General features: G+C 46.1%; 1 protein-coding gene and 1 non-coding gene across 10 annotated transcripts in view; both read left to right on the top strand.

The window, feature by feature from the left end:
* NUP214 (nucleoporin 214) overlaps positions 1-24,634 on the top strand; it is a 104,176-nt gene that overhangs the window by 65,932 nt on the left and 13,610 nt on the right. For 4 of the 9 annotated variants that reach the window (XM_059072525.2, XM_059072522.2, XM_067040447.1 and 1 more), the window contains 4 exons: positions 1,995-2,056; positions 4,376-6,190; positions 7,999-8,069; positions 18,347-18,503. In XM_059072525.2, the coding sequence (XP_058928508.1) occupies positions 1,995-2,056; positions 4,376-6,190; positions 7,999-8,069; positions 18,347-18,503 (2,105 nt within the window). The remainder of the gene's footprint in view (positions 1-1,994; positions 2,057-4,375; positions 6,191-7,998; positions 8,070-18,346; positions 18,504-24,634) is intronic. The other 5 variants (XM_059072521.2, XM_067040449.1, XM_067040446.1 and 2 more) reach the window with 2 other exon arrangements.
* Positions 9,967-10,101, top strand: LOC131762062 (small nucleolar RNA SNORA48). The gene has a single exon (XR_009337144.1). It is a non-coding gene; the product is annotated as a small nucleolar RNA SNORA48 (small nucleolar RNA).

The following is a 24,634-nucleotide window of genomic DNA, read 5'->3' as shown; positions in this document are numbered from 1 at the left end:
AAAAAAGTCATGATGGCTATACTTGTCAAGTTGAGTCATCTTTAAAAACAAAAGGGTCTTCTAACCCTCATTCCAAAGGGAGCTTTTATTGACCTTGGAAGGAGGGTGCCTTTTCTCTGTGCTGCAAGCACTCATCTTGAAACCTGTGAGAGTCGCCAAAGCGTCCTTCCCCTTCAGGGGTGGAGTTGGGCTCTGTGTGGCTGAGATAAAAACCCATCCATAGATTGTTTTTACTGTGAAGAGTTGCATGTTCAGTTCCATTAGAAAAGCCTCTTAAGCTCTTTCAGTTTATGCTTTTGTAACTGGAATCATATTGACCACAATCTCTTTTTCCTCACGTGAATTTTGTTTCTTGAGCATCCTTCAACCTAACCCCTTAAGAGAAAGGAGGTGGTTAGAATAGTATTTGAGGGGAGGAAATTATATATATTTCACTGTCAATCATCATGTTTTCTACTTCCCAAAGGTAGTTTGGAGCACACTTTAAAGAGTAGGTCAAGTGCCAGGAGTTACTGCATCTTTTTTTTTCCTTAATAAATTTATTTATTTTATGTATTTAATTTTGGCTGCACTGGGCCTTCATTGCTGCGCGCGGGCTTTCTCTAGTTGCGGCGAGCGGGGGCTGCTCTTCGTTGCGGCGCGCGGGCTTCTCACCGTGGTGGCTCCTCTTGTTGCGGAGCACGGCTCTAGGCACACGGTCTTCAGTAGTTGTGGCTCACGGGCTCAGTAGTTGTGGCGCACGGGCTTAGCTGCTCCGCGGCATGTGGGATCTTCCCGGACCGGGGCTCGAACCCGCGTCCCCTGAATTGGCAGGCGGATTCTTAACGACTGCGCCACCAGGGAAGCCCTGGAGTTACTGCATCTTTTAATTTTTACTTATGTGAACTGATAGTCTTCTTGCTATTTTTAAAATAACCTGAAAAGGTTTGGGTCATTGGGTCAGTGGCTTTTTACCTCTATTAGATAAAATTGCTTCAAGTCTGAGACAAAGAAAGAGAATTGTTTTCTTTTTTGATGTGATGACATGTTTAACACATCTTCTTAGGCGGTCTTGGTCCATTTGAGGAAGCCAATGATGGGTTAAGAAGAAAACCCTAAGTCCAGTCCTTACCATTACTTACCATATTTGGTGGGCTTGGTCCCTTATATTTTAAAGCTGTATAGTTTTAAATTTGCTATTTGAACTTTTCTCACAGTGAGTAGTCTGTTCTGGCTCAGCTCGGGCTGAGTTTTCTTCTTTGGTCATATGGTGTCTTCATTCACGGTGTAAAGAAAATGTACAGAAGGAGAGGAGGTGATGAAAAGGGTCAGAAGAGTTTTTGAGGGCAGTTTCCTGGTGGCCTAGTGGTTAGGATTCGGCGCTTTCACTGCCAACGGCCCGGCTTCAGTCCCTGGCTGGGGAACTGAGATCCCGCAAGCCGCGAGGTGCGGCCAAAATTTTTTAAAAAGAAAAGTTTTTGAACCAGATTTCCCAGCCCAGAGCTAAGCATTCTGTCAGAACGGCAGAGACGGTGACCCCTGTTCCGTGCTGTCCGTCACCTCCCGGTGGCGTGCACTGTCCTGACGTGCTCTTTGGTCTCGGTCTGGGTCATGGAGGTCCTCCAGCCTGTCTCGTCTTCCTCACTAGGTGGGCCATCTGCTCTGGCCACTCTTCCCACAGAAACATTCCCAGTGCGTTTCTCCTACTCCTTTGCTTTCCTTGGAATAGGTCCCCACCCCAGCCTCCACCATGCAAAGCCCAGCCGTTCCTCCAAGGTCTTCTCACCTGCTTCTCCCTTCTTACCTCGCCCACAAATTGCCTCTCCCCGCTTAGAGAGCTTGCGATGGCTCTGCTGCTTCAGAGATAACGTGCTTTCACTTTGTTGACGTTTATCTTCTGGGTTTTAAGCCCCTCGAGAGCAGTTTGTGTGAATGAATTATAAAATGTATTATTAAAAAGGCAATGTTGTGCCTTGGGTTTGTTCATTTTTAGCGTCTTTTCTTCCTCTCCCTAGGACTGGCTTTAATTTTGGGATAATCACACCAACACCGTCTCCTAATTTCACTGCCACACAAGGTACAGTCTCTGCATGGCATAGCATTACTTTTGTGTTTCCCCCTAAACAAGTGCAGGTTTTGGGGGGCAGATGTGTTGACATTTTGCTTGCTGCTACGTCTTGCCTAAAGTATCTGCAATTAACCTGGTGGTGATATTATGCACTAAAAATAGGCTAGATTTACGAAACTGTGGGGAAGGACTTCTGCTCTTCATAATTAAGTACAAGGAAAGGATCTGCTTCTAGAAAAGCAAGGCTGTGCTTTAAATGTGAATGTTTACATGTGAATTAAAATTTTTCTCCATTTTTTTCCTATGTCATTTAAAATTGTATCAATTTATAGGATGAGATAGACTTAGTACTATGGAAACCAAAGACTGAACTCATCTTTTTTCCTCGATAACCTATCAGAAAACACACTGGTCTCAAGCATGTTGTTACAGATCTACCAACCAACATGTTTTTAATGTTTAAAAGAATTTGAAGACCTATAAGGAAACCAGATGTACTTTTTAAGTGCCTTCCAGTTCTCAGTTTAAGTAATTACATTTACTTTTCTTTTATTTTAAAAAGAAAGCTTTTATTATAAAAGTGATTGTTATATTTTATTATAAAAGTGATGTGTTCTAGAATCACACATTGTACCCTTAACCATTGCCATTCGGTTATATTTCCTTCTGGGGTTTTTGCTTCCACTCTATTTCATTTAACACAATCTCTTGTGAGTTTTCCAGTATTATTGAAAATCTTGTGTAAATGTCATTTTTGATGGCTACATAATTTCTATCTTGTGGATATGCCATAATTTATTTAACTATTCACCTTTTGGACATTTAGGCTCTTTCCAGGTTTTCCCTATGATAAATAAGACAATGACCATCTTTCATCTCTTCATTCAACACATATTTTTATGAGTGCTTTCTATGCATCAGCACAAGTGGTAGAAGTTTTTTTTAGTAAAAAAGGGATCTCCTAAAACCTCCTAGCGGGAGATGAGGGAGCTGAAAGCATAGCAGACTTCCTAAACCTGAGCTGCGTGTGGCACTTAAAGGGTTGTTGATCTCCTTCCTTTCTCTCCGGAATAGTGATTCTTAAACTGTTCTGCCCACTTGGACGTGGCTGAACACCCTTGAGGCCCACCCTCTCCCCAGTCTCAGTTTCTAGAAGAAAAATAACTCGACGATATAAAAAGATTGGAGAGGAACAGAATAATTGTCAAAAATCCTAAATGAAATAAATTAGTAATAAAACGCAATAGTAATTCCGTAAACATTTTCATTAATACAAGAACAGACAACAATCCAAAATCATAAACAACTCAGTACAACACCAGTGATACAAAGAGGGGTTTCTGGAAATTACCTGTATATAGTAGGGGCTTTGCAGTGTTCTCAGGAGTTTGTGATAGACAGACTTTTTCAAACAGCATGGAGTTAGAAACATCAACCAGCACTTTCGATAGACCAATTTCAGTTTGTAAGTATCAAATTAGTCTGTATTGATCAGTTTTTTGACCAGGCCTTGTGAGTGCTTTACCTGTATTTCATTTAATCTTCATAACAACTCTGTGAGGTACATACTGTTATTAATCTCTCCCTTCCAAATGGAGAAATTGAAGCCCAGAGAAGTCAATTAACTTTTCCAGAGTTGCACAGCCAGCAAGTGGCAGAGCCCCCAGCCTCAGATCCCACCCATGTCCTTGACCATCTGGCCACACTGCCGCTGTGAAAGCACTTAGTGAGGAGAGCCCTAGGAAGTAGCCCTTAATTATAGGTAAAAATGATTGCCTGTGGATTGACACTTTATCTGTCCATAAAACCAAAGGAGGAATTCCCTGGTGGTCCAGTGGTTAGGACTCTGTGCTCTCACTGTCAAGGACCTGGATTCAATCCCTGGTTGGGGAACTAAGATCCCACAAGCCGCACAGTGTGGCCAAAAAAAAAAAAAAAAAAAAACCACCGAAGGATCAATTCCTGGTCTCTCAGGAGGTCCATAGGCTAGTACTGTTGCCAGGAATGTTGCTGCGGCGCGCACACAATGTGGGGAGATGCCGTTTCTTTCTCTTTTGGACCACTGGGTTAATTTCATGTACTCTAGATAGAGGTGTATTTGTTATGATTTAATGGTCATAAAGAGAACGTTCGTTCATCCCACCTCAGTGAGATGACTCAGCTAACGTTCCTGCGGAGAAGCATTTGTTGTGTCTGCTGCTGTCAGAACAAGCTGTCCCTGACAGTATGAAGGGAGGAGAGAGGCTTTGGCTTAGAAAAGTCAGTGAGACTGTGACAGGTCATAGTTTGTGAAATCCAGTCCATTTCCTAATTTCTGTTTCTTGCTAGGGGCAGCACCCCCCGGCAAAGAGTCAAACCAGCTGGACACATTCTCCTTTGGCGGGACAGGCAAACCTTTTTACGAGGCCACTCCTGAAAGCTCAGCTCCCTCGGGAATGACGACGTCAAGTAGCACGGGAGCTGCCGGTCCCCCTCCGGGGGGGTCTGCTCCGTCCGGCAGGCCCGTGGCACCTTCTGGAATTGCTCTTTCCGCCCCCTCTGGCAGGCTGGAAGCGCCGCCGTCCAAGTTGGGAGAGCTTCTGTTTCCAAGTTCCCTGGCTGGAGAGACTCTAGGCAGTTTTTCAGGACTGCGCGTTGGCCAAGCAGATGATTCTACGAAGGCAGCCAGTAAGGCTTCATCCCCGGGCGGGACTGGTGCTAGTGCCCAGCCCACCAAGACTTCGGCCGTCCCCTCCGGGTTTAGTTTCACCGGCCCCGTGGTGCTGGGGAAGCCCGCGGAGCCTCCCGTGACCTCCTCTGCGGCTGCCACCGCAGTGACCCTGGCGGCGGCGGGCGGCCCCGGCCCCGGCAGTTCCTCGCCTGGCGTCTTCGGCAGCCTGCCGCCCACCAGTGCAGGACCCTCCAGCGTCATCAGTTTTGGGGGACTATCTCTAAGCGGTAGCAAGACCAGTTTTCCGTTCGGAGGCCAGCAGACGAGTAGTACAGCGCCGCCCCCTGCCGCTGCCACACCCCTTCCTACGTCCCTCCCCGCCTTGTCGTTTGGCAGCCTCCCGAGTTCGGCGTCTGCTCCCGCCCTGCCCGCGTCTTCCGGGAAGAGCACGGAAGCAGCCACGTCATCGGCTCTGCCTGAGAAGCCAGGTGGTATTGAGGCCTTGGTGTCAACGGCCTCCCTGCTAGGGCAGCAGACAGCCGCCCAGCTTCCCCAGGCTCCTCCTCAAACGTGTGACTCTGTGAAGAAGGAGCCCGCTCCCGCCCAGCCTGCGGTCGGCAGCCCCGGTGCGGCGGCGCCCGGTGCCACCGCCCTAGCGCCGTCCGCGGAGGCCACTCCAGCAGCCACCGGGGCCCCAGACGCCAAGAGCGAGCCGCCGTCCCCTGCCCCGACCCCGGCCGCGCCTGGGCAGATCGCCGTTGCAGCACCTGCCGTCCCAGGTGCTGGCCCCGTGGCCCCGGAAACACCCAGGCCTCCCGCCACCTCCAGCGCAGTCTCCAGTGATGCGCCGGGCCCAGCCACGGAGCCCGCAGTGTTTGGGGCGGTCACTTCGGGCTCGCCTGTCTTTACGCAGCCGCCGGCCGCCGGCTCTAGCTCGGCTTTCAGCCAGCTCACCGGCCACACGGCCACCGCCCCCTCGGCGGCCCCCATGTTTGGGCAGGTAGCCGCCAGCACCGCCACGAGCCTGTTCGGGCAGCAGGCGGGCGGCATCGCCAGCACGGCGGCTGCCGCGCCGCAGGTCAGCGGCTCGGGGTTCGGCAGCCCAGCGTTTGGCACCTCCGCCCCGGCGGTCTTCGGACAGACGAGCTTCGGGCAGGCCCCGGCCTTCGGGCAGCCGACCAGCAGCCCCGCGAGCGGCTTTTCCTTCAGTCAGCCCGGCTTCAGCTCCGTGCCGGCTTTTGGTCAGTCCGCCTCCGCCACCCCCACGTCCACCAGCGGGAATGTCTTCGGTGCCTCTTCAAGCGCCAGCAGCTCCAGCTCCTTCTCATTTGGACAGTCTTCCGCCAACACTGGAGGGGGGCTCTTTGGCCAGAGCAGCCCTCCTGCTTTTGGCCAGAGTCCTGGCTTTGGGCAGGGAGGCTCTGTGTTCGGTGGCACCTCAGCCACCACCACGACAGCGCCGTCCTCTGGGTTTAGCTTTTGTCAAGCTTCGGGTAAGAACTTATAGATGATTTTTACTTTTTGTCCTCTGTGTATTATTTGAAACATTTGCAGCAAGTCTGCATTAGTTTGGTGATTAAAACAAAGGAAGGGGAAACAGAAGAGGCTCTGGCAAGTCCGGAAGGGGGCCTGGCCACTGGCAGTCTCGGGCATTTCTTTGGTCTGATCACTGCAGCTCCAGTTTTGCTTCTCAGCAAGTTCTCCACTCGCCTAGCCACCGGAGTGCCAGTTTCATGGGGGGAGAAAAAAAGGTGTAAAGTCATGGCAAGTAACAAATGACTCATACGTATGAAATTTTACATTTGCAAGGTGCTTTAGAGGTCATTATTTCCAAACCTGTCAGGCCTCAAGGTGACTGACCTAATGTCATTTAGTGCCAGTGGTGGAGCCAGGACTAGACTCCAGAGCTCCTCATCCTAGCCCACCGCGCTGCCAGTATTTCATATTTCCTCTGACCACCATCGTGCTTTCTAGAAGGGCAAATAATGACATTTGAGAAGTTGGATTTTTTTTTTTTCTATTTTCAGTGTAATTTTTTTTTTTAATCTTTAAATTTTACTATTTTAGAAAGTAAAATGTAATCCTCACTATTGCATGTCCAATCTTAGCAGCTGCTTTTGCTCCTAAAACCAGTAGACAGGACAACTCGAATATCTTTTCTAATTTTCCTTTCTCCATGGTTGTCTTGCGAAAGGCATTTCTTCAGCCATCAGGCTCAGGGGATGGGGGGCGGAGTCAAAGATCAGTGATTTCTTGGTGGACAGGATTACAAGCAACTGCGTGTTCATTCCTTCGGTGAAAATTTATTTGAAACTGGTTCATAATTTATTAGAAAGGAAGTCATTTCCTTCCTGCCTTCAACACATGTTTGTGAAGCTCCCACTGTGTTCCGCTGCAAGAACACAGTGGTGCAAGACAGTTTGGGGATCCCACCTGATGCCCCGTGAAGAGGCTGGTTGGCCTGTTTGAGTGACGGGAGATGGGATAAGTTGGTCTAGAGGACGGGCAGGGAAGAGGCCTTGTGGGTCTTAAGAGAGAGTGGGATAGTTAACGCTATCGCTAGTGCACCTTTTTGTTCTGCAGTCAAACCTTGAGAATCGTCGCTCACGAGTATAATCAAAACTATTTCGGTACAACTGAGAACCTCGGAAAAACCCTTATTTCCTACAGGAGCTGGGTGGAAAAATAACCTGAGCAGCCTCCTCCAGCACTGGTTGAGGAACTGAGACTTGCCTGAGCTCCCCTGCCCAGACCAGTAGCAGAAACGAGCATGGGACTCTTGTCCTCCAACTCCTCGTCTAGGGCTCTTTTGTTATAAAACATAGTTCTGCCTGATTTTCCCAGGCCCTGTCAACTCAGCACCTCAACCGTGTTATGTCACCTAGAAGAAAGATAAACTACCCTGAAAGAATCCGGTATTTGAGATTAGAGGGAACCAGGGAGTAGGAATATTCATGATTTTAAGTCAGTCATTGGAAGCGCTTCTTGGCGGCTGTAAGTCTAGGGGAGCTACTCTGAGAGTCCTCACCCACCTGGGGTTTGGTAGGAGACAAGGATTAAGTCCTTGGGACTTCGGGGCTTTTTTTACTGTTATAAAATTCTAGCAATGAAAAAAAGGGTTTTTTAAATTATTTACTCATAATTTGCTCCATTTCCTAGGTAGGGAAACATTTTCTTCATGAGTTGATTTATTGTGAGGCACTTTAGCACACGTGAATGCCATTTTAAAAAGAAAAAACGAAACTTTGACATTATAGAAGGTTCATCCAAATTAAACTTTGGTTTTCTTTTTATTTTACAGGTTTTGGGTCTAGTAATACTGGTTCTTTGTTTGGTCAAGCAGCGAGTACTGGTGGAACAGTCTTTGGCCAGGTAAATATGGATGTTTGCCTCTATTCGTGTCAACATGTATCAAACCCATTTGCGTCGTTCCTGTAGGATGCAGTCAGTCATGTTCCCATAGGATGTAACGAGTTCTGTAGCATGTAATCAGTCATGTTCCTATAGGATGTAACCAGCCCCAGCAAACAGCCCTGTTCTCAGGTTCTGCCTTCTGTAGCTCCCTTGGGGACACAGAAGTCTCAGCCTCTGATTTGAGAGAATCACTACAGTTTTGATCCTTGTGTGAAAGTCCCCTCGGGAAGCACTTTAAAGCACTTTGCCTGATTTCCATCAATCTCCTGCCTGTTGTTAGGCCAGGGATTGGCAAACTATGGCCCATGGGTTAAATCTGCTCCTTGGCCTTTTTTTTTTTTTTTTTTAAAAGGCCATTGAGCTAAGAGTTTTTATTTTTTTTAAGTCGTTGTTTAAACAAGATGAAGAAGAATATGCAACAGAAACTGTATATGGCTCCTGTGCGAAGCAGTATATAGTCCAGGGACCTTTCAGTGACCTGCGCCGTTTCACTTTGTCTAGATAGTGGTTATCTGTGTGCTGGGTGTGGTTTTCAGTGCTGTACACAACACTGAGTCATGGAATCATTAGTACTTGAATAAGGTAATGCTGTTATTATCCCCATTTGACAGATGAGGACACGGAGGACCCAGAGGGGTTAAATCTACTGTTGTAAAAGCTAGCTGCTTTTAGATCATAGTAACTTCATAAGGTACTCTGATACATAGGAAACGATTGTGACTTTCTAAAGGTGGGGTTGGTACTTTTGCAGTATTTAAGAAAGTGGTAGCCATATTATATGTTTCTTCCAAGTCTTCAATAAGAGACTTTCTTTATCACCTTTTTCCTTAGAAGATGGGCCCTGCCCTAGTCAGTGATCCTTGACCAAGAAACAGAACTTCTGGTTTTCAAGTTCCCCACTGAAAACAGCTAAAAATGGCTACATAAAACGTACAAACCATAGTTTCAAAAGCACTTATAAACTAACAAGGTATTTGACCAAACCAGATTAAAGGGAAAATGGGAACCTGTGGAAGTGAGTGGAGCACAGAAGCCAGTTCTGCCCTGAGAGCATCTTCTAACCTGAGAGCACCTGAACCGCCTATGTTAACAACCCCAAAAGGGCAGACATCATTCACCGAGACGTGTACAAAGTGGGAGGGCTGAAAGAGACCCTCCCCACGATAAGCTGTGACTCCAGATTCACCGGTGTCGACCTGAGGATGCGGCTTGACCCGACCCGAGGGTGGTGGTGTCTCCAGATGTCTGGCAGAGGAGCAGAGGCCACTCTGAAGGAAAGTAACCGTCGGCCTCCGATCATTTTCAAGGACATGGATTCCCACACGTAGATTCATCACAACAGGAAACAAGGAACTATGAGCAAGAGCCAGAATAAACATGAGACTCACATTTCCAAAGACTTCCTAGACTATAAAACAGCTGTGTTTTACGTGCCGTAGAGAAATAAAAGACAGACTTGGAAATACCAGGTACGGGAAGATCCCACGTGCGGCGGAGTAACTAAGCCCGCGTGCCCCAAGTACTGAGCCTGCGCGCCTGGAGCTTGTGCTTCACGACAAGAGAAGCCACCGCGGCGAGAAGCCCTGCGCACCGCAACGAAGAGTAGCCCCCGCGCGCCGCAACTAGAGAGAGCCCGCGTGCAGCAATGAAGACCCAACGCAGCCAAAAAAAAAAAGTTGAACATCATAAAGTTATATGTCAAAATTCATTGAGCTCTGTACATAGAAAACTTAATAGAAAACACAACAGAAAGAAAAAGGACAAGAGACTTCATAAAAAAGGATAGTGTTGGTTACACAGCATTGTGGAATGTACTCAGTGCCACTGAATTATACACTTAAAATCCTTAAAATGTTGCCCCTGACCTGGGTCGAGTGGCACCTAGTTGCTGGTGCCTGTCTCATATCAGCCGGGGACAAAGCAACTCCTTGTTTATCCCAGCTTGGCTTTTGGTTTGTGCCCATGCCTGGTTCATGCCCCAGACGCATGGGGGGGAAAAAAGCTTAAAATGGTAAGTTTCATGTATATTTTACCACAATTTAGAAAAAGAGAGAAATAAGAAAACATTTTTTAAAAAGGATAGCCAGAGGACCATAAACGTATTCAACTTAATTAGTAACACAAAGTAAAACCGCTAAGAGATGCACACCTGTAACACAGCAAAAATTTAAAAGCCCAACAATACCAAATATCAGCAGATATGCAGAGCCACAGAAACTCACGTACACTCTTAGCTGTAGCGTAGGTGGGCACACCACCTCGGAAAATAGTCTGGTGTGATCTAGTAAAGCCCTGTGGTTCCACTCCTAGTTTGTTCTTTAGAGAAACGGATGCACCCGTGCGCCAGGGTACAATGTTACAGTAACGGAGGACTAGAAGCAACCCAGACGGTTATGGCCATTCCACTGGGTAGATGAACTTATATTATTCTGTAGTAGAACGTCACTACATTGTGGAAATGAACAAATTAGAGCTACATGTGTGACTTTCACGAGCATAAATTTTTTCTCTCTCTTGGAGGCATAATTTGAGCCAAGAGATTTAAAGCTGACTGTGATAAACTCCATATTGGCTACTGCCCTGCACCTCATGTTCTTCCTTCACAGAAATTATATTTGCAATTGGAGGGGCTAGAAATTCAAGTGAATTTTTTTCTATCATGGCAGGGGCTTTATCTGTTATATTCGTTGCTATATCCCCAGTGCTTAGGACTGTGGCTAGCACAGGATAAGCATTGTAAAAAATGAATGAATTTTCGGGTAGTTAGGGGTATTCTCAGAAAAATCTAAGGATACAGGTAGATTCTGGCCAGGATATAGAAGAACTTCATTTTCATCATAATACCAAGAAAAATCCAGATGGTGTGAAAATCACACTAATTCTGTGGATATTAGAATTATCTAGTGCTGTGTAACAAATTACCCCAAAACTCAGTAGCATTCTCCAGTGGTTGGCTTGGCTGTTAGTTCCAACCTTAACTGGAACTCTTGGCTACAACAGCTACATGTGGCTTCTCTGTATGGTCTGGGCTTCCTTATAACATGGTGGCTGGATTCCACAGAAGAATATTCCAAGAAAGAGAGGGAGCCAGGCAGAAGCTGTCCTCAGAAGTCACAGAGCATCATTTATACTGCATCTTCTTGTTCAAGGCAGTCACAAAGCCCCACCCAGGTTCAAGCGGAGGGGAATAGACTTCACCTCTGGCTCTAGAAGAGCATTTAGGTCTAGAAATACTACTGTGACCATCGTTGGAAAATATAATCTGCCACAATAGGACCATCAAAACATGGCAGAAAGCCTTGTTGAATTGATTTCCAGACAGGGGAGTTAATCGTAGGTGAGCTTGATGGTACAGCAGCTTTTGGGGGCAAATGTCAGGTCTGGGTTTAGGAAGTGGAAGAGAGGCCTTGCTGAAGGAAATTTACTGGCTGGAGAAGCCAGAGGAAGCTATTGACAACAATGAGGGCAAACAAATGACCGATAAACACACGAAAAGATCATCAATAGTATTATAAACATTAGGAAAATGAAAATCAAAACCATAATGAGACACCACTCCACAACCACAAGGAGGGCTATAATTTAAAAAAAAAACTACAAAGAATATCAAGTATTGATAAAGATTAGAGAGATTGGAACCCTCATATATTGCTGGTTGGAATGGAAAATTGTACAGCCATCGTGGAAAACAGGTTCCTTGAAAAGCTAAACGTAGAACTGCCATATGACCCAGCAGAACTCAGACACTTGCTTACCACTGCTCATTGCAGCATTATTCACAGTGGCCAAAAGATGGAAACAACCCGGTGTTCATCAACAGAGGACTGGATAAACAAAAGGTGGTCTGTTCATACAAAGGAATACTATTCAGCCTTCAAAAGGAATAAGGTTGTGTGTCATATTTCACATGGATAAATCGTGAATACATTATATTAAGTAAAATAAGCCAGATATAAAAGGACAAATATTGTATGATTCCACTTGTATGGAATATTTAGAATAGGTAAATCCATAGAGCGGGGAAGTAGATTAGAGCCTACCAGGAACTGGGGGGAGGAGGGACCAGGGAGTTCTTGTTTAATGGTTACAGAATTTCAGTTTTGATGATGAAAAATTTTGGAAATAGTGGTAATTGTTGCACAACATTGTGATTATAATTAATGCCACTCAATTGTATACTAAAAGATGATTAAAAGGGCAAATTTTATGTCATACATATTTTACCACACTTTTTAAAACTTAAAGATGTAATATACCAAAACCATTGAATTTTATACTTTATAAATTTATTTATTTTTTTACGAATTTATTTTTGGCTGCGTTGGGTCTCCGTTGCTGTGCACGGGCTTTCTCTAGCTACGGCGAGCAGGGGCCACTCTTCGTCGTGGTGCGTTGGCCTCTCGTTGTGGTGGCTTCTCTTGTTGAGGAGCACGGGCTCTAGGCGCGCGGGCTTCAGTAGTTGTGGCACATGGGCTCAGTAGTTGTGGCTCACGGGCTCCAGAGTGCAGGCTCAGTAGTTGTGACACACGGGCTTAGTTGCTCCACGGCATGTGGGATCCTCCTGGAACAGGGATCAAACCCGTGTCCCCTGCATTGGCAGGTGGATTCTTAACCACTGTGCCACCAGGTAAGTCCTGAATTTTATACTTTAAATCATTGAGTTGTGTGGTATATGAATTATATCCCAGTAAAGCTGCTTTTAAAAAAACAACAAATTGCAGTCTGAAAGACTTGCAAGTTCAGTATAAAAATCCTCTATTCACGGCTTCCCTGGTGGCACAGTGGTTGAGAGTCCGCCTGCCAATGCAGGGGACACGGGTTCATGCCCCGGTCCGGGAGGCTCCCACATGCTGCGGAGCAGCTAGGCCCGTGAGCCGTGGCCGCTGAGCCTGCGCGTCCAGAGCCTGTGCTCTGCAACGGGAGAGGCCACAACAGTGAGAGGCCCGTGTACCGCAAAAAAAAAAAAAAAAGAATCCTCTCTTCACCTCTCCCCCAATTTTGCTGAGAGAAAGAAAGTAAAGCAGAGAGAACTTGCAGTCTTGCAACCTCCTGTTCCCTGAAACTGTTGAATCCGAAAGTAGCACTGCAGCCTAACTGCCTCCTGGCTCCAGGCTCCAACACTTACACGACAAATAACCTAAGCCCTAAGCAAAGACAGTGTTTGGCTAACCAGAGGTGAGTTCGGTCTAAATCTGTGAACCAGTTCCCGATCAACTGGACACTTAGTGAGATCTGAATAATTGCCTCCTCACTTTAGGACACAGACGAGAGTGGTCTCTCACTCTCTGGGGAAAACGCTAGCATTCCTCTGTCACCACACCACCATTCCTCTGTATAAAGTCCAGTATAACTAACAAACAAAAAAAGTTATATAACATATGAAGAAGCAAAATGAAAAGGGGGACCTACGGTCATACTTTAGAAATCAGCAAAAAATAACCTACAGTTGGTCCAGTATTAGAACTAACAGGCAGAGACTTTATAATAACTGTTGTGCTCAAGGATTTACAGGAAAATAAAAGAATGGTTGAATAAGGAATCTCAGAAGAGAAATGGGAACTACAAAAACAAATAGAAAGTCCGTCTGTATCTGAAGTTTAAATCTAATATCCAAAATAAAAAACGATTAGACAGGTTAAACAGCAGAGTGAATACTACAGAAGAACAGTGAACTTGAAAATATGTCAATAGAAATTACCTAAAATGAAGCTCCAAGAGACTGAAAAAAAATTGAACAGAACATCGGTGACCTGTGCAACAGTATCAGGCAATTCAACATAATGCAATCAGAGTCCCAAAATGAGAGGAAACAGAATTGGTGAGAAAAAATTTTTTTGAAGAGACAGTGGCCAGGCTTTTTCAAATTTGTTGAAGGACAGGAATCCACAAATCCAGGACACTCTCTGAACCTCAGAAAACCGCCACTGGACACAACCTAGTTAAGCTTCTGAAAACCAAATACAAAAAGAAAACTTTTAAAGCAGCTGAAGAAAAATGATTGATGACATAAAGAGAAACAATGTATTGTGAGGTTAATAACAAGGTATTAAATATATGACAACCGTAGCAAAAAGGCAAAAAGAACATCTTTGCTACCTTGGAGTAAATCAGTGCTTCTCAACCGGTATCGATTTTGCCCCCCAGGGGAATTTCACATTCACGATGTCTGGAGACACGTTTGATCCTCGTGAGTGGGGGATGCTACTGGCATCTCGTGGGTAGAGGCTAAACATCCTACAGCCCTCCAAAACGAAGAATTATGTGGCCCAAAGTGTCAATAATGCCACTGTGAAGAAACCATTAGGAAGACAAAGATTTCTTAGAACACAAAAAAGCACTAACCATAAAAGAAGAAATTGAACAACTGGATTTCATTAAAATTACAAACTTATGCTCATCAAGAGACTGTTATGAAAATGAAAAGGCAAGGTATAGACTGGGAGAAAATATTTACAATACATAAATTAAAGGGCTTCTGTCCAGAATATATAAAGAACTCCTGTGACTCAAAAATAAAAAGACACCTCAATTTTAAAATAAGCAAAATACTTGGACAGACACTTTACAAAAGGGGCCATGCAAACGGCCAATAAGCACATGAAAACTTGCTCAGCATTGATAGCCATCAGAGAAATGCAGATGAAAACCATGCGATACTATGTCATACCTGTAGAATTACTGAAATCTAAGAACCAACGAGACCAAATACGGAAAAGATCTAGAGTGACTCGAGCTCTTAATGCGTTGCTGGTTGGTGGGAAGGTAAAACGGTGCAGTCACTTTGGAAAACCATTTGGCAATTTCTCAGTAAGTTAAATATACACTAATTTTATGGTTTAGCAATTCTAGTCCTAGGTATTCACCCAAAAGAAATGAAAATATACACTCACAGGCAGACTTCTATCAGAATGTTCATAGGAGCTTTGTTGATGATAGCCCAAACCTGGAAACAGTCCAGATGTCCATCAGCAGGAGAATAGTAGACCCTGGCATCCTCACGCAATGGGATACTATTCAGCAATAAGAAGGGAAGGATGGCTAATGGCATGCAACCATAGGGATGGCTCTCAAGAGCATATGTCCCCAGGTCATTTAGGCAAGAAATGAAATAAAGGCATCCAGATTGGCAAGGAGGAAGTAAAACTGTGCATCTGCAGGTAACATGATCGTGTATATAGAAATCCCAAAGGAATCCACTGCAGGACTAGAACTCATGAATGGGACCAGCAAGTTTGCAGGATGCAAGATCGGTATATAAAAATTAATTGTATTTCTGTACATTTTCAACAAACCATCTGAAAGTGAAATTAAGAAAACAATTCAATATTATGAAAAGAAGTAAAATACTTAGAAGTAAATTTAACAGAAGTGCAAAACATGTGCTCTGAATACAATGGAACATTGTTTAAAGAAATTAAAGGTGATCTAAATAAATGGAAGGACATACTGTGCTTATGGATCAGAAGATTTAATGCTGTTAAAATGGCAGTAGAGAGCCAGGACTGTGAAAATTAATTTAACATTCATGCCGGATTCAGTAATGAGTAAGACAGACAAAAGTGGCTGTGTCCATAGAGCTTACATTTTGGGGGGTGGGGGTGGGGAGGGGTGTCAGTCTTTATTAAAACAGCTTCATTTCAGATAGCTAATTTAAGTACTCTGAAGACAGTGGAGCAGGATGATGTGGCAAGTAATCGGGGAAGCTGATTCAGGTTCGATAGTCAGGAAATGCCTTTCTGAAGAAGTCTCATAAATGTCTGTTTTTACATTTGTTTCTTTGAATCAGGATCAAGTCAGGTTCACTCACTGAGATTGGCTGATAGTTCTCTACAGCCTCTGTATCTATAAATTGCCCTCCCAGGACCGCCCCTCTTTTATTTTCCCTCGTAGTACAGTTGATGAACAAAGCAGATTGTCGGTGCTTTGGAGATCCCTGCAGTGTAGCTCCCGATTAACGTGTTCCTCTGTCCTCTCTGTTACTTCCTGTGAAGTGGTGCTTGGGTCTGGAGGCTGGATGAGATTCACAGGATTTTTTGGCAATTTTATTAGGCTGGATCTTGAACACTAGCTCTCTGTCCAGTGATATAAAGGAATTGATTTTTTAGACATGATAATGTTATTATGGTTATGGTTTATGTTTTAGAGCTTTATACTGGAAGATCCGTGGATGAAATGGTGAGATGTCTGGGATTGACTTCATAGTAATAAAGGAGCAGGGGAAGAAAATGGGGCTCTAGGCAACACTCAACTGGCTGTGAGTTAACGGGTGAAACTGGGTGATGGGTACATGGCTTCATTATGCTCCTCCATCTATACTTTTGAGATTTTCCATAATTTAAAGTTTTAAAAACTATTGTTATTTACTGTAGTTAAAATGAATGGGATACTCGAACCCGCTGCTGAGGGTGCAGTAACTGTCGATTCACATTCACTTCAGTGAAGTGCTACCCATTTCGATTCATTTCTGCAGATATCCATTACTTTTCAAATCGTGTTTTTAAAAATAAGTTGAGCCATCTGAAATTGCTGGGTTTGGTGGGGGTTTTGTTTTGGTTTTTTCTTTGGAGGGCAAAAATGTCCATATATTGGCAGTTTCCTGTGTTTCAGCCTGATACGTGGAAGTCAGCCAAGAAACCTGATATTTTCTACCTTCCGCACGCACGCGTAGCTGTCACGGCTTCGTTCCTTTGAAAGTCAGCTTACTAGTTATAAAAGCCTGTGCTCTTATGGTTGGATTTCATTCCAAGTTTTAGAAAGCTGTTACTCATCATTAAATGGTTGTAGTAATCAGTAACTGTTGTTCTTAAAGAAGTTTAAAGGGGGGGGGGGGGAAAGAAAGGAGATAGACAAGCAAGTACATTAAGTATGTTGCCCTCAGGTAAAAATTAGCTTGTCGTGTCCAAGGCACAAAAGACTGGTGTGACTGTACCGAGTGCGGGGGGGGTGATAGAAGACGATGCCAAGAGATGGATGGGGCCAAGTCCTGTGTGTCTTTCAGAATTTGTAAGCAGGAGGGAAATGTTTTGACTGCCATTTTCAAGGATGAACCGAGCTGCTGTGTGAACACAGATTGTAGGGGAAGCAGGACGTCAGTGAAGTTGTCCTATGGTCCAGGCAGAAAGTCTCGGTACGGGGCCTCAGAGCAGGGGTGTGCCGGGGCATATTTCAGGGGCAGCCTGCTAGAGGTTTGGCTGTTGTGGGGGTTAAATCATTATTTGTAAAGTGTGTAGAAAAGTGCCTAAGCACAGAGAGAGTGCTCGGCCATTGGTTCATTGTCAAAATACTGAACAGCAACCATTGTTTGAGCGTGTAAATTACATTTTAGGCACTTTTCTGAAGGGCACTACCTTCCTAGCTCGTTTACTGATATTTCACTCACTGTTTGGAGGTGGGTGGTTTATTTTGCCAGAAGGAAGAGGGACTTGTACACTTCTCTGGTTCCCCCCCCCCCCCACCGCCTTTGAAGGGGCTCCTGTAAGGTTCCTGTGCAGCACAGTGACCCATTTCTAACAGCTCATTGTATTCTACATTACCAGCCAGGGAGATATCATACTTAACTAGTCATTAATGGTCCCTCAAATCTAGCACTGGTCTTCCTTAAAGAACCAGTCTCTAAACAAAGTACAGTGCGTGGTGCCTGATACAGCTTTGTGTCAGCACGTGCCCGGCGTCCTCTGAGCCTAAGAGTTGCAAACTTGGACAGAATTCAGCGGCGGCCATCGCTTCAGCAGTGGAGCTAATTTAAGCTCATCTCTGCAGTACTGGGGGAAGTCATTACGAAATAAAAGCGCGCAAATTGGGAGAGAAGACAGTGTAAACCCCTTATCGTCGGTTGCTGATGAGGTCAGCCAAACCCCAGAGGAATCAAAGTAATCGGTGCTCATCGTAACCTAGACGATTTGGGGGCGCTTTTGAGGGTTTGGTTTTCCTGCCCCTGGCGTCATGTCCAGCAGAGACTGCAGGCAGCAGGGCAGATGAACCGTTAAGACTCCCACCTACCATAAACGATGTTTTCAGAGAGCTGTGCACATAGAAGAACTCGCGATTGTGGAGAGAGTTCCTGTCCAGAGCTCAGCTTCCTTTGTGGGTGTTAGAGCATCTGCACCAGAACTAATCAAGTTCTCTTGCTTCTTCCGCTTGTACAGCTGTGAGTGCCTCCTCTCCGTGGATGTGGCCTCTGCCGTTTTACCGTGACCGCTCATCTTATCTTGCTTCCTGTCCCTTTTGTTTTTTAGCAGTCGTCCTCTTCCAGTGGCAGCGTGTTTGGGTCTGGAAACACTGGAAGAGGGGGAGGTTTCTTCAGTGGCCTTGGAGGGAAACCCAGCCAAGATGCAGCCAACAAAAACCCATTCAGCTCGGCCGGCGGGGGCTTTGGCTCTACAGCCGCCCCAAGTAAGTTAAGAACGTTTTCCCAGTCTCCGGGTCCCCTGGTGTCATTGTCATCCTCGGGGTGTTATCGAAGCTTCAGTGACAAGTGTAGAAAGGAAAGAAAAGGTCTAGAAGGCCCATTTAAAGTATCTACCCCAAAGCAGTGTGATCTTGTTTTGATTTTGTTTTTGGTTTGCTAATGAGATGTCCTATATAATCATGGAAAGACCTCAGAGCTGCAGGGAGAGAGATCTGTGTATTGAGCTACTCCCCTCTTCTCTCCCAAGGCCCAAATTGCTCTGTTTCTTAGGATTGAAATGACTTGAAATGAATGCAAGCAGACAGGCATAAAAGAGGGCAGCAGAACAAGCTGGGTGTGCTTGGAGGAGCATCTGGATTTTCATTTGCGTTGGACTCTCTTTGAATTTGCTTTAAAATTCAGCTACTGTAGAGAAATGTCACACAAAAGTTGAAGCTGTCATTATTTCTTATCTCTTACATTTTTGTCTTTTTTTTCACATGAAGCTGTATCCTTCTGCTGGCGCTTTCTTCTCCAGCTAATTCCTTGTTGATCTGGCTATTCATGTTTGGAAATGAAAGAAATTTGTTTGTTTAAATCTTCTAAAAATATGTATCCTGCTGCCAGTGGAGACTGAGATGGGAAGTCGGGCACCTGTCACCTTCATCTTAGCTTCTCTTGTTTAATACGCTCTACCAGAAGCTTCTCTCATCTGTTGCGCGATATGCGATCTTAACGCGAGAGCTCGTGTGCCATAGACAGGACAGATGTTTCCTTGATATTAAGGTTCATGTAGTTAAGAAGCAAAACTCTTTGCTGAGACTCCTGGAGTCACAGATCAGTTATTTTGATGTCAGTGTTCATCTAGTAATATATAAGGAGAGAGTATAGTGAAGACACACATAGCTTTAAACTTGTGAAATTATATAATCAGAAATTTGTGTTCTGCTAGGAGGAATTTAGAACCCTAGAATGAAGGGATCTGAGAAGTCAAGTCTAGTAACAGTTTTCGGAAGGCGTTTCTGCAGATGAACTCTTACGCAGAATCCTGATACATAAAACAGAGAAAAACAGGGTATTCAGAAGCAGGGGCCAAGAACCAGCGATACTCCTCGCTGGTTTCCCCATCCTTTCCCCAGCTATCAGCACACGGCGGCAGTGCTCCATAGCACGTACTTTGAAAACGTGATCCTTGGGTGTCAGTCTCCCTTTTCCAATCAAGAAACAAGCCCAGAATGGTTAGGTGATTTGTAGTTACAGAGCCAGAAAGTGGCAGACCTAGAACTCAGCTAGATCATACATAAGGTGCCAAACACAGCGTCTAGCACAGAACAGGCGTTCGATAAAACATGCTAGTGAGAAATGTGGGTTTGTCCCATAGGTAGATTATTGTCTGCAAGATTGTGTTACTAGCCTATTTTGTTAAAACGCGGGTGTGTCATATCTTTGTAAAAAATCCTTTTCCTCCTGTCAGATTCACTGTTAATGCCGTGGCTCTTACCTGGCAGAAAATGGCCTTCTCTCAGTGATGGGCTGGAGCTGGGCTGTAGCGGCTCAGGAGAGCCAGCTTGCACATTTTCCCCCAGCTCCCTGTTCAGTGACATCAGGGAGTAGTTACTTACACCATAGTAACTGGACAGTGCTACAGACCGGGGACAGACACACACACACACCCCCCGCCGGCCCCGACCTGTTGTTCATAGGCACACCGTTGTTTCTAATTCTTTAATCCTGGTTTAAAATAAACATACATCTGTTCTTGATACCAGATACCTGCGGGTCTTCGTCTCCTAAACGTCAGCTGTCGTAAACCAACAGTTGACCTTCACACTTAAGGGAAGTTTAAGTGAATTTGAAAGTATACAGGAAAGATTCAGCATTATTTTGGTTTTTGAAACGAACTGTGTGATTTGCTAGCGAAACGGACAAGAGCTCCTGTAGCCCTGAGGACCAAGTGCCGGACGAGAGGCAGGAGCAGTGGAGAAGGAGCTGGGAGGCCCCTGGGGGGGACACTGGGCTCGCCGCAGAGCGGAGAGCGTTTTCTGCGGGTCGCAGGGGCGGCCTCTTTCTCCTCGGGCAGCCCCGCGCGTGTGATCCTCCGAGCAGCACTGTTTCCTGCGCTGTGTGGATGGGCTCCTGGCTCTTTTCCTGCCTGCCAGACAGTCCCTTCCCTGCTCTTTCCTTCTCCTTTCTCCCTGTCATTGTGGGGTGTGTCCCCGTTGTCATCCAGCTTATCACAGGAGCCTCCAGACCCCCCTCTCTGCCTGCTGTCTCCTACGCTGTGGTCTGGAAATCTGTACCAAATGGAATGTCTTAAAACTCTTTTATTTTGCCACTCTCCCTACTCAGAACCCTTTGGCAATGTCCCACTAACTATAGAGCAAAGTCCAGACCAACTCCTTGGGCTACCGTGCAGGGCCCTCCGTGAGCCCTGACACACTTTTCTGACTTTGAGTCCCTTCGCCTGCGCACGCGCGCGCCCCGCCCCCACCTCCGCCTGCTCCAGCGCCAGGGCTCACACCGCTCCGCACGCTCCGCTCCTCTGAACCTGCCGCTCCTGTCAGGATCAGTGGACGTCTTCCTCTGTGCGGCGTGGCCGCGAGGTCACGGGGATGCACCGTGAGCTCTCCCTCTCTGGACTCCTGCAGCCCTTATGCTCTGTTCTTTCACGAGCCGTCAGCAGAAGGGAACTCATCTTCACTGATCACCTGCTGTGCGCCAGTTGTTTGGCGTGTGCAGTCTCATCACCCCTCACAACAGCATTTTCAGATGTGGCCGTCCCCGTTTTACCAATAAGGAAGTGGGTTCAGAGTGGGAATGTGGACTTCCAGTGGTAGCAGCCATTAAGTGGCGTAAGGAGGGTTTCATCCTGGCATGTGTGCAGAGCTCTGACCCACCGTGTTGCCTTCTGAGATCTTCTGGCCTCGCCGTGGAATAGAACGCCTCCCCGTGCGCCTTGTCTGACAGCCCTTGTGATCACGCCGCATGGCATCGAACATGCTCCCCTGCAGATAGATACCTGAGCACAGATTGGGCGGCCAGCGGTTCCCTTGGTGACATTTAGGCCCCAGGCTGCCTGGTCCTGGAGCTGCCCTCTTTAGGCCTGAGAAGTAATTGGAACTATGCATTGATCGAGAAAGACAAGCTAGGAACACTGGTGCTTGGAGTTGGCGTGTTCTGTATCCAGAAGCTCACACTAGAAAGGTTTCTTCTCTCCCTCTTCCCTGAGACTCTACCATAGATACAGTTAACCCCTGGGGGTCCTGTGAATTGCTACCTGTAAGGCCCTATTGCCTCCTTGAGTCTTGTCCTAAAGACACTGGTGAGAACAATTTTCAGCACATTCTTTCTGCACAGGGGCTTGAAAGACATGTTTGTATGAGGATGAAGGAGTCATTCGATGAGAATCTTTTGGTTCCACAAGGCTCCTTCTACTACTGTTCTTTAAGAGACTGTCTTGGGAAGGTACCCTGGACGAGGGCTTCCTGAGAACCGCTTTCTCAGTGTGTGTTGAATTCTCGTCTAGCGACTTTAGACCTGCAGAATGACGTGGGACCTGGTCTCTGTGATGTTATTTATATCAAATGTAAATCAAGTATCATTTAATTTAAATTGGGTCAGACCTGATGTTGGATTTTGCTAGTGTTTTTGCCAAATAAAGGACCATGGAGGATCCACGTTGCACCAGTGGGGGGAAGCCCAAAGTGGATGCCAGTGTGACCCGTTCTTGGAACCCCCAGTGGAGGTCATCCGGTGGCTCTGCAGAGACAAGCTTTCTTACTGGCTAGTTCGCAAGTGAAGAAGTCTCTTCCACAATGAAGTATTGTTCCAACAAGCAAGGTACCATATTTTCAAGAGCTAGAGACTGTTATTTTGGAGCCACTAGGAGAAAACTGAGAAGCACATTGTTGGCCATAGAGACGGAGAGAAGCAGACATCCCATCGTTCAGTGTCACTTCGTTTCAGAGCAGCTTAAATAAATCCCGAAACGTTTCAACATGCAGAGCTGCTTTTGAGACTACAAATGACAACTGTTACAACTTGAATGGCTTGATTCTAGTGACCTTTGCAAAATGAAAAGGGTTTAACTTTCTACAGCTGACCTGCTCTCTTTTATTATATTGAACTTGATTGGGATAGGAGACATGATTGGCAGGAGGAAAGTTAAACAGAGAGGGGAAGTCCTGTTTTCCAGGACCTCCCTTATGCCTGACTGGGGGCGTTCCATACATTAACTCATTCAGTCTTCCCAGCAGTCTTGCCTGGGCACAGTGGCTGTCCCGTTATATGTATGAGGAAACGGGGACTCGGCAAGGTTAAGTCCTTGCCCCACAGTGATTAGGCTTTCGAAGCCAGGGCTGACTGCACAACTCATTTATTCCACTGTCATATCTGTGAATGTCTTGAAGACAGAGGAGTCTTAAAGAGATAAAGGGATAAAGAAGCCTGAAGACTTCTAAATGTTCTCTGACTTCTCTAGAATTTGTTTTCCAGCACTGTCCCAGTAAAATCATTTCATCTGTACTTCTGATTTCTCCAAGAGGAGATCTAGCCTCTAATCTTGTACTTGAATTTGCTTGCTATTTGGAATTTTTGCCTTGTTAGCGCTAACAAAGTCGGAAAATTGCAGTTCTCTGTTCTTGAAATACCAAATAAAAGGAATGGCCGAGGGGCCTGGTTCTGTACTGCCATTGGAGGAATCCGATGTAAGCTTCGGCCGGCTCACTAAGGGAAGGATCAGACGGCTCAAGAGGGCATTTTGCAGACTCCACCGGAGGGTGTATAGCCCCATGCGACCGTATACGAAGGTGGTGAAAGGAATTTGTTAACCACTCCTGCTCTCCGCACCTGACCTACTCACAACCAAGCTCCCGAACTGTCAGCAATAGTTTTACAGAGCAAGTCACCCTGCGGCGGTCTGAGGCTCTATGCTCTCGGTGCCTAGCAATTGGAGGTGGTGTGTCCCTGAGGTGAGGCTCCCCACTTCTAGGCCTGCAGATCAAGAGCTTTGCAAGCGGAAGTAGTAACGGAGTTGCATCTCACGCTGGGGTGGGGATTGGCAGCAGAGCAAGATAAGAGACCCTGGTGTTGACGGGCTAGTGGTGGGGCCACCTGCAGACAGCTCGGCTTGCAGAGTTATTCACCCTCCGCTCTTCTCCTTTCCGTCAGCTGCTCTGTGAGCGCCTGACGGGCTTGGGGGGAGACTGGCCCGTGCAGGTGTTTGTAGGCCTCGCTTGGTGACACGGGGTCAATGCCCCATTGCCACCCGGAGCATGTCATTTCAGCCTCCTGTCCATGCCTGTGGCTTTGGGCTGTGATCTCATCTCAGCAGAGCTTCTTGCTGCCTCACTGTGAGTGCAAACTCTTTAAAAAAACACGCATCCAAACATGGTGGGGGAATGTGAGTTATCCCTCCCCGCCCCACCCCAGAAAAGGGTTAAAGAAAAATTCCTCTTATTTAGTGTGCTGTCTGTACTCTCTCCAGGCACTTCTGTGTCTATGACTTTGGCTGTTTATACGTTGCCTGTCAGATTCGCATTTCTTGTAACAAAAAACTTCTCACCCATCTCGATTTTTAGTAGTTCACTTCCTTTTTTTTTTTTTTTTTTTTTTTTAAATAATTTATGTGGCTCCAGTGGGGTTTAGTTGCAGCACGCGGGATCTTCGTTGCAGCATGTGGGGTCTTCTGTTGCGGCACGCGGGCTTCTCTCTAGTTGCAGTGCACGGGCTCAGTAGTTGTAGCACACAGCCTCTCTAGTTGTGGCTCGCAGGCTCTAGAGTGTGCGGGCTTGGTAGTTGGCAGCGCACGGGCTTAGTTGCCCCGCGGCACGTGGGATCTTAGTTCCCCGACCAGGGATCGAACCTACGTCCCCTGCATTGGAAGGCAGATTCTTAACCACTGGACCACCAGGAAAGTCCCTCATTTCCGTGTTTCCTTTAAGTCTTGGGGCCAATTCAGTGTGTAGCTGCGACCCACTAGATAAGCATCTGAAAGGTCAAGGGCTTAACTGAACCTCTTAGAAAGAGGAAATCAGACTGGAAGTCTTGCTGGCCCCTTACCTTCTTCAGAGCATGCCTAGCTCCTGTCGGATCAGAGGTAGGAGCAGCAGTGTTTTTCCTATTTCGTCTGCCATTC

The sequence above is a fragment of the Kogia breviceps genome, chromosome 8, assembly GCF_026419965.1.
Source record: "Kogia breviceps isolate mKogBre1 chromosome 8, mKogBre1 haplotype 1, whole genome shotgun sequence".
Classification (NCBI taxonomy): domain Eukaryota; kingdom Metazoa; phylum Chordata; class Mammalia; order Artiodactyla; family Physeteridae; genus Kogia; species Kogia breviceps.
Note: the sequence above shows the minus strand (reverse complement) of the source record. Positions and strands in the feature narration are given on the sequence as shown.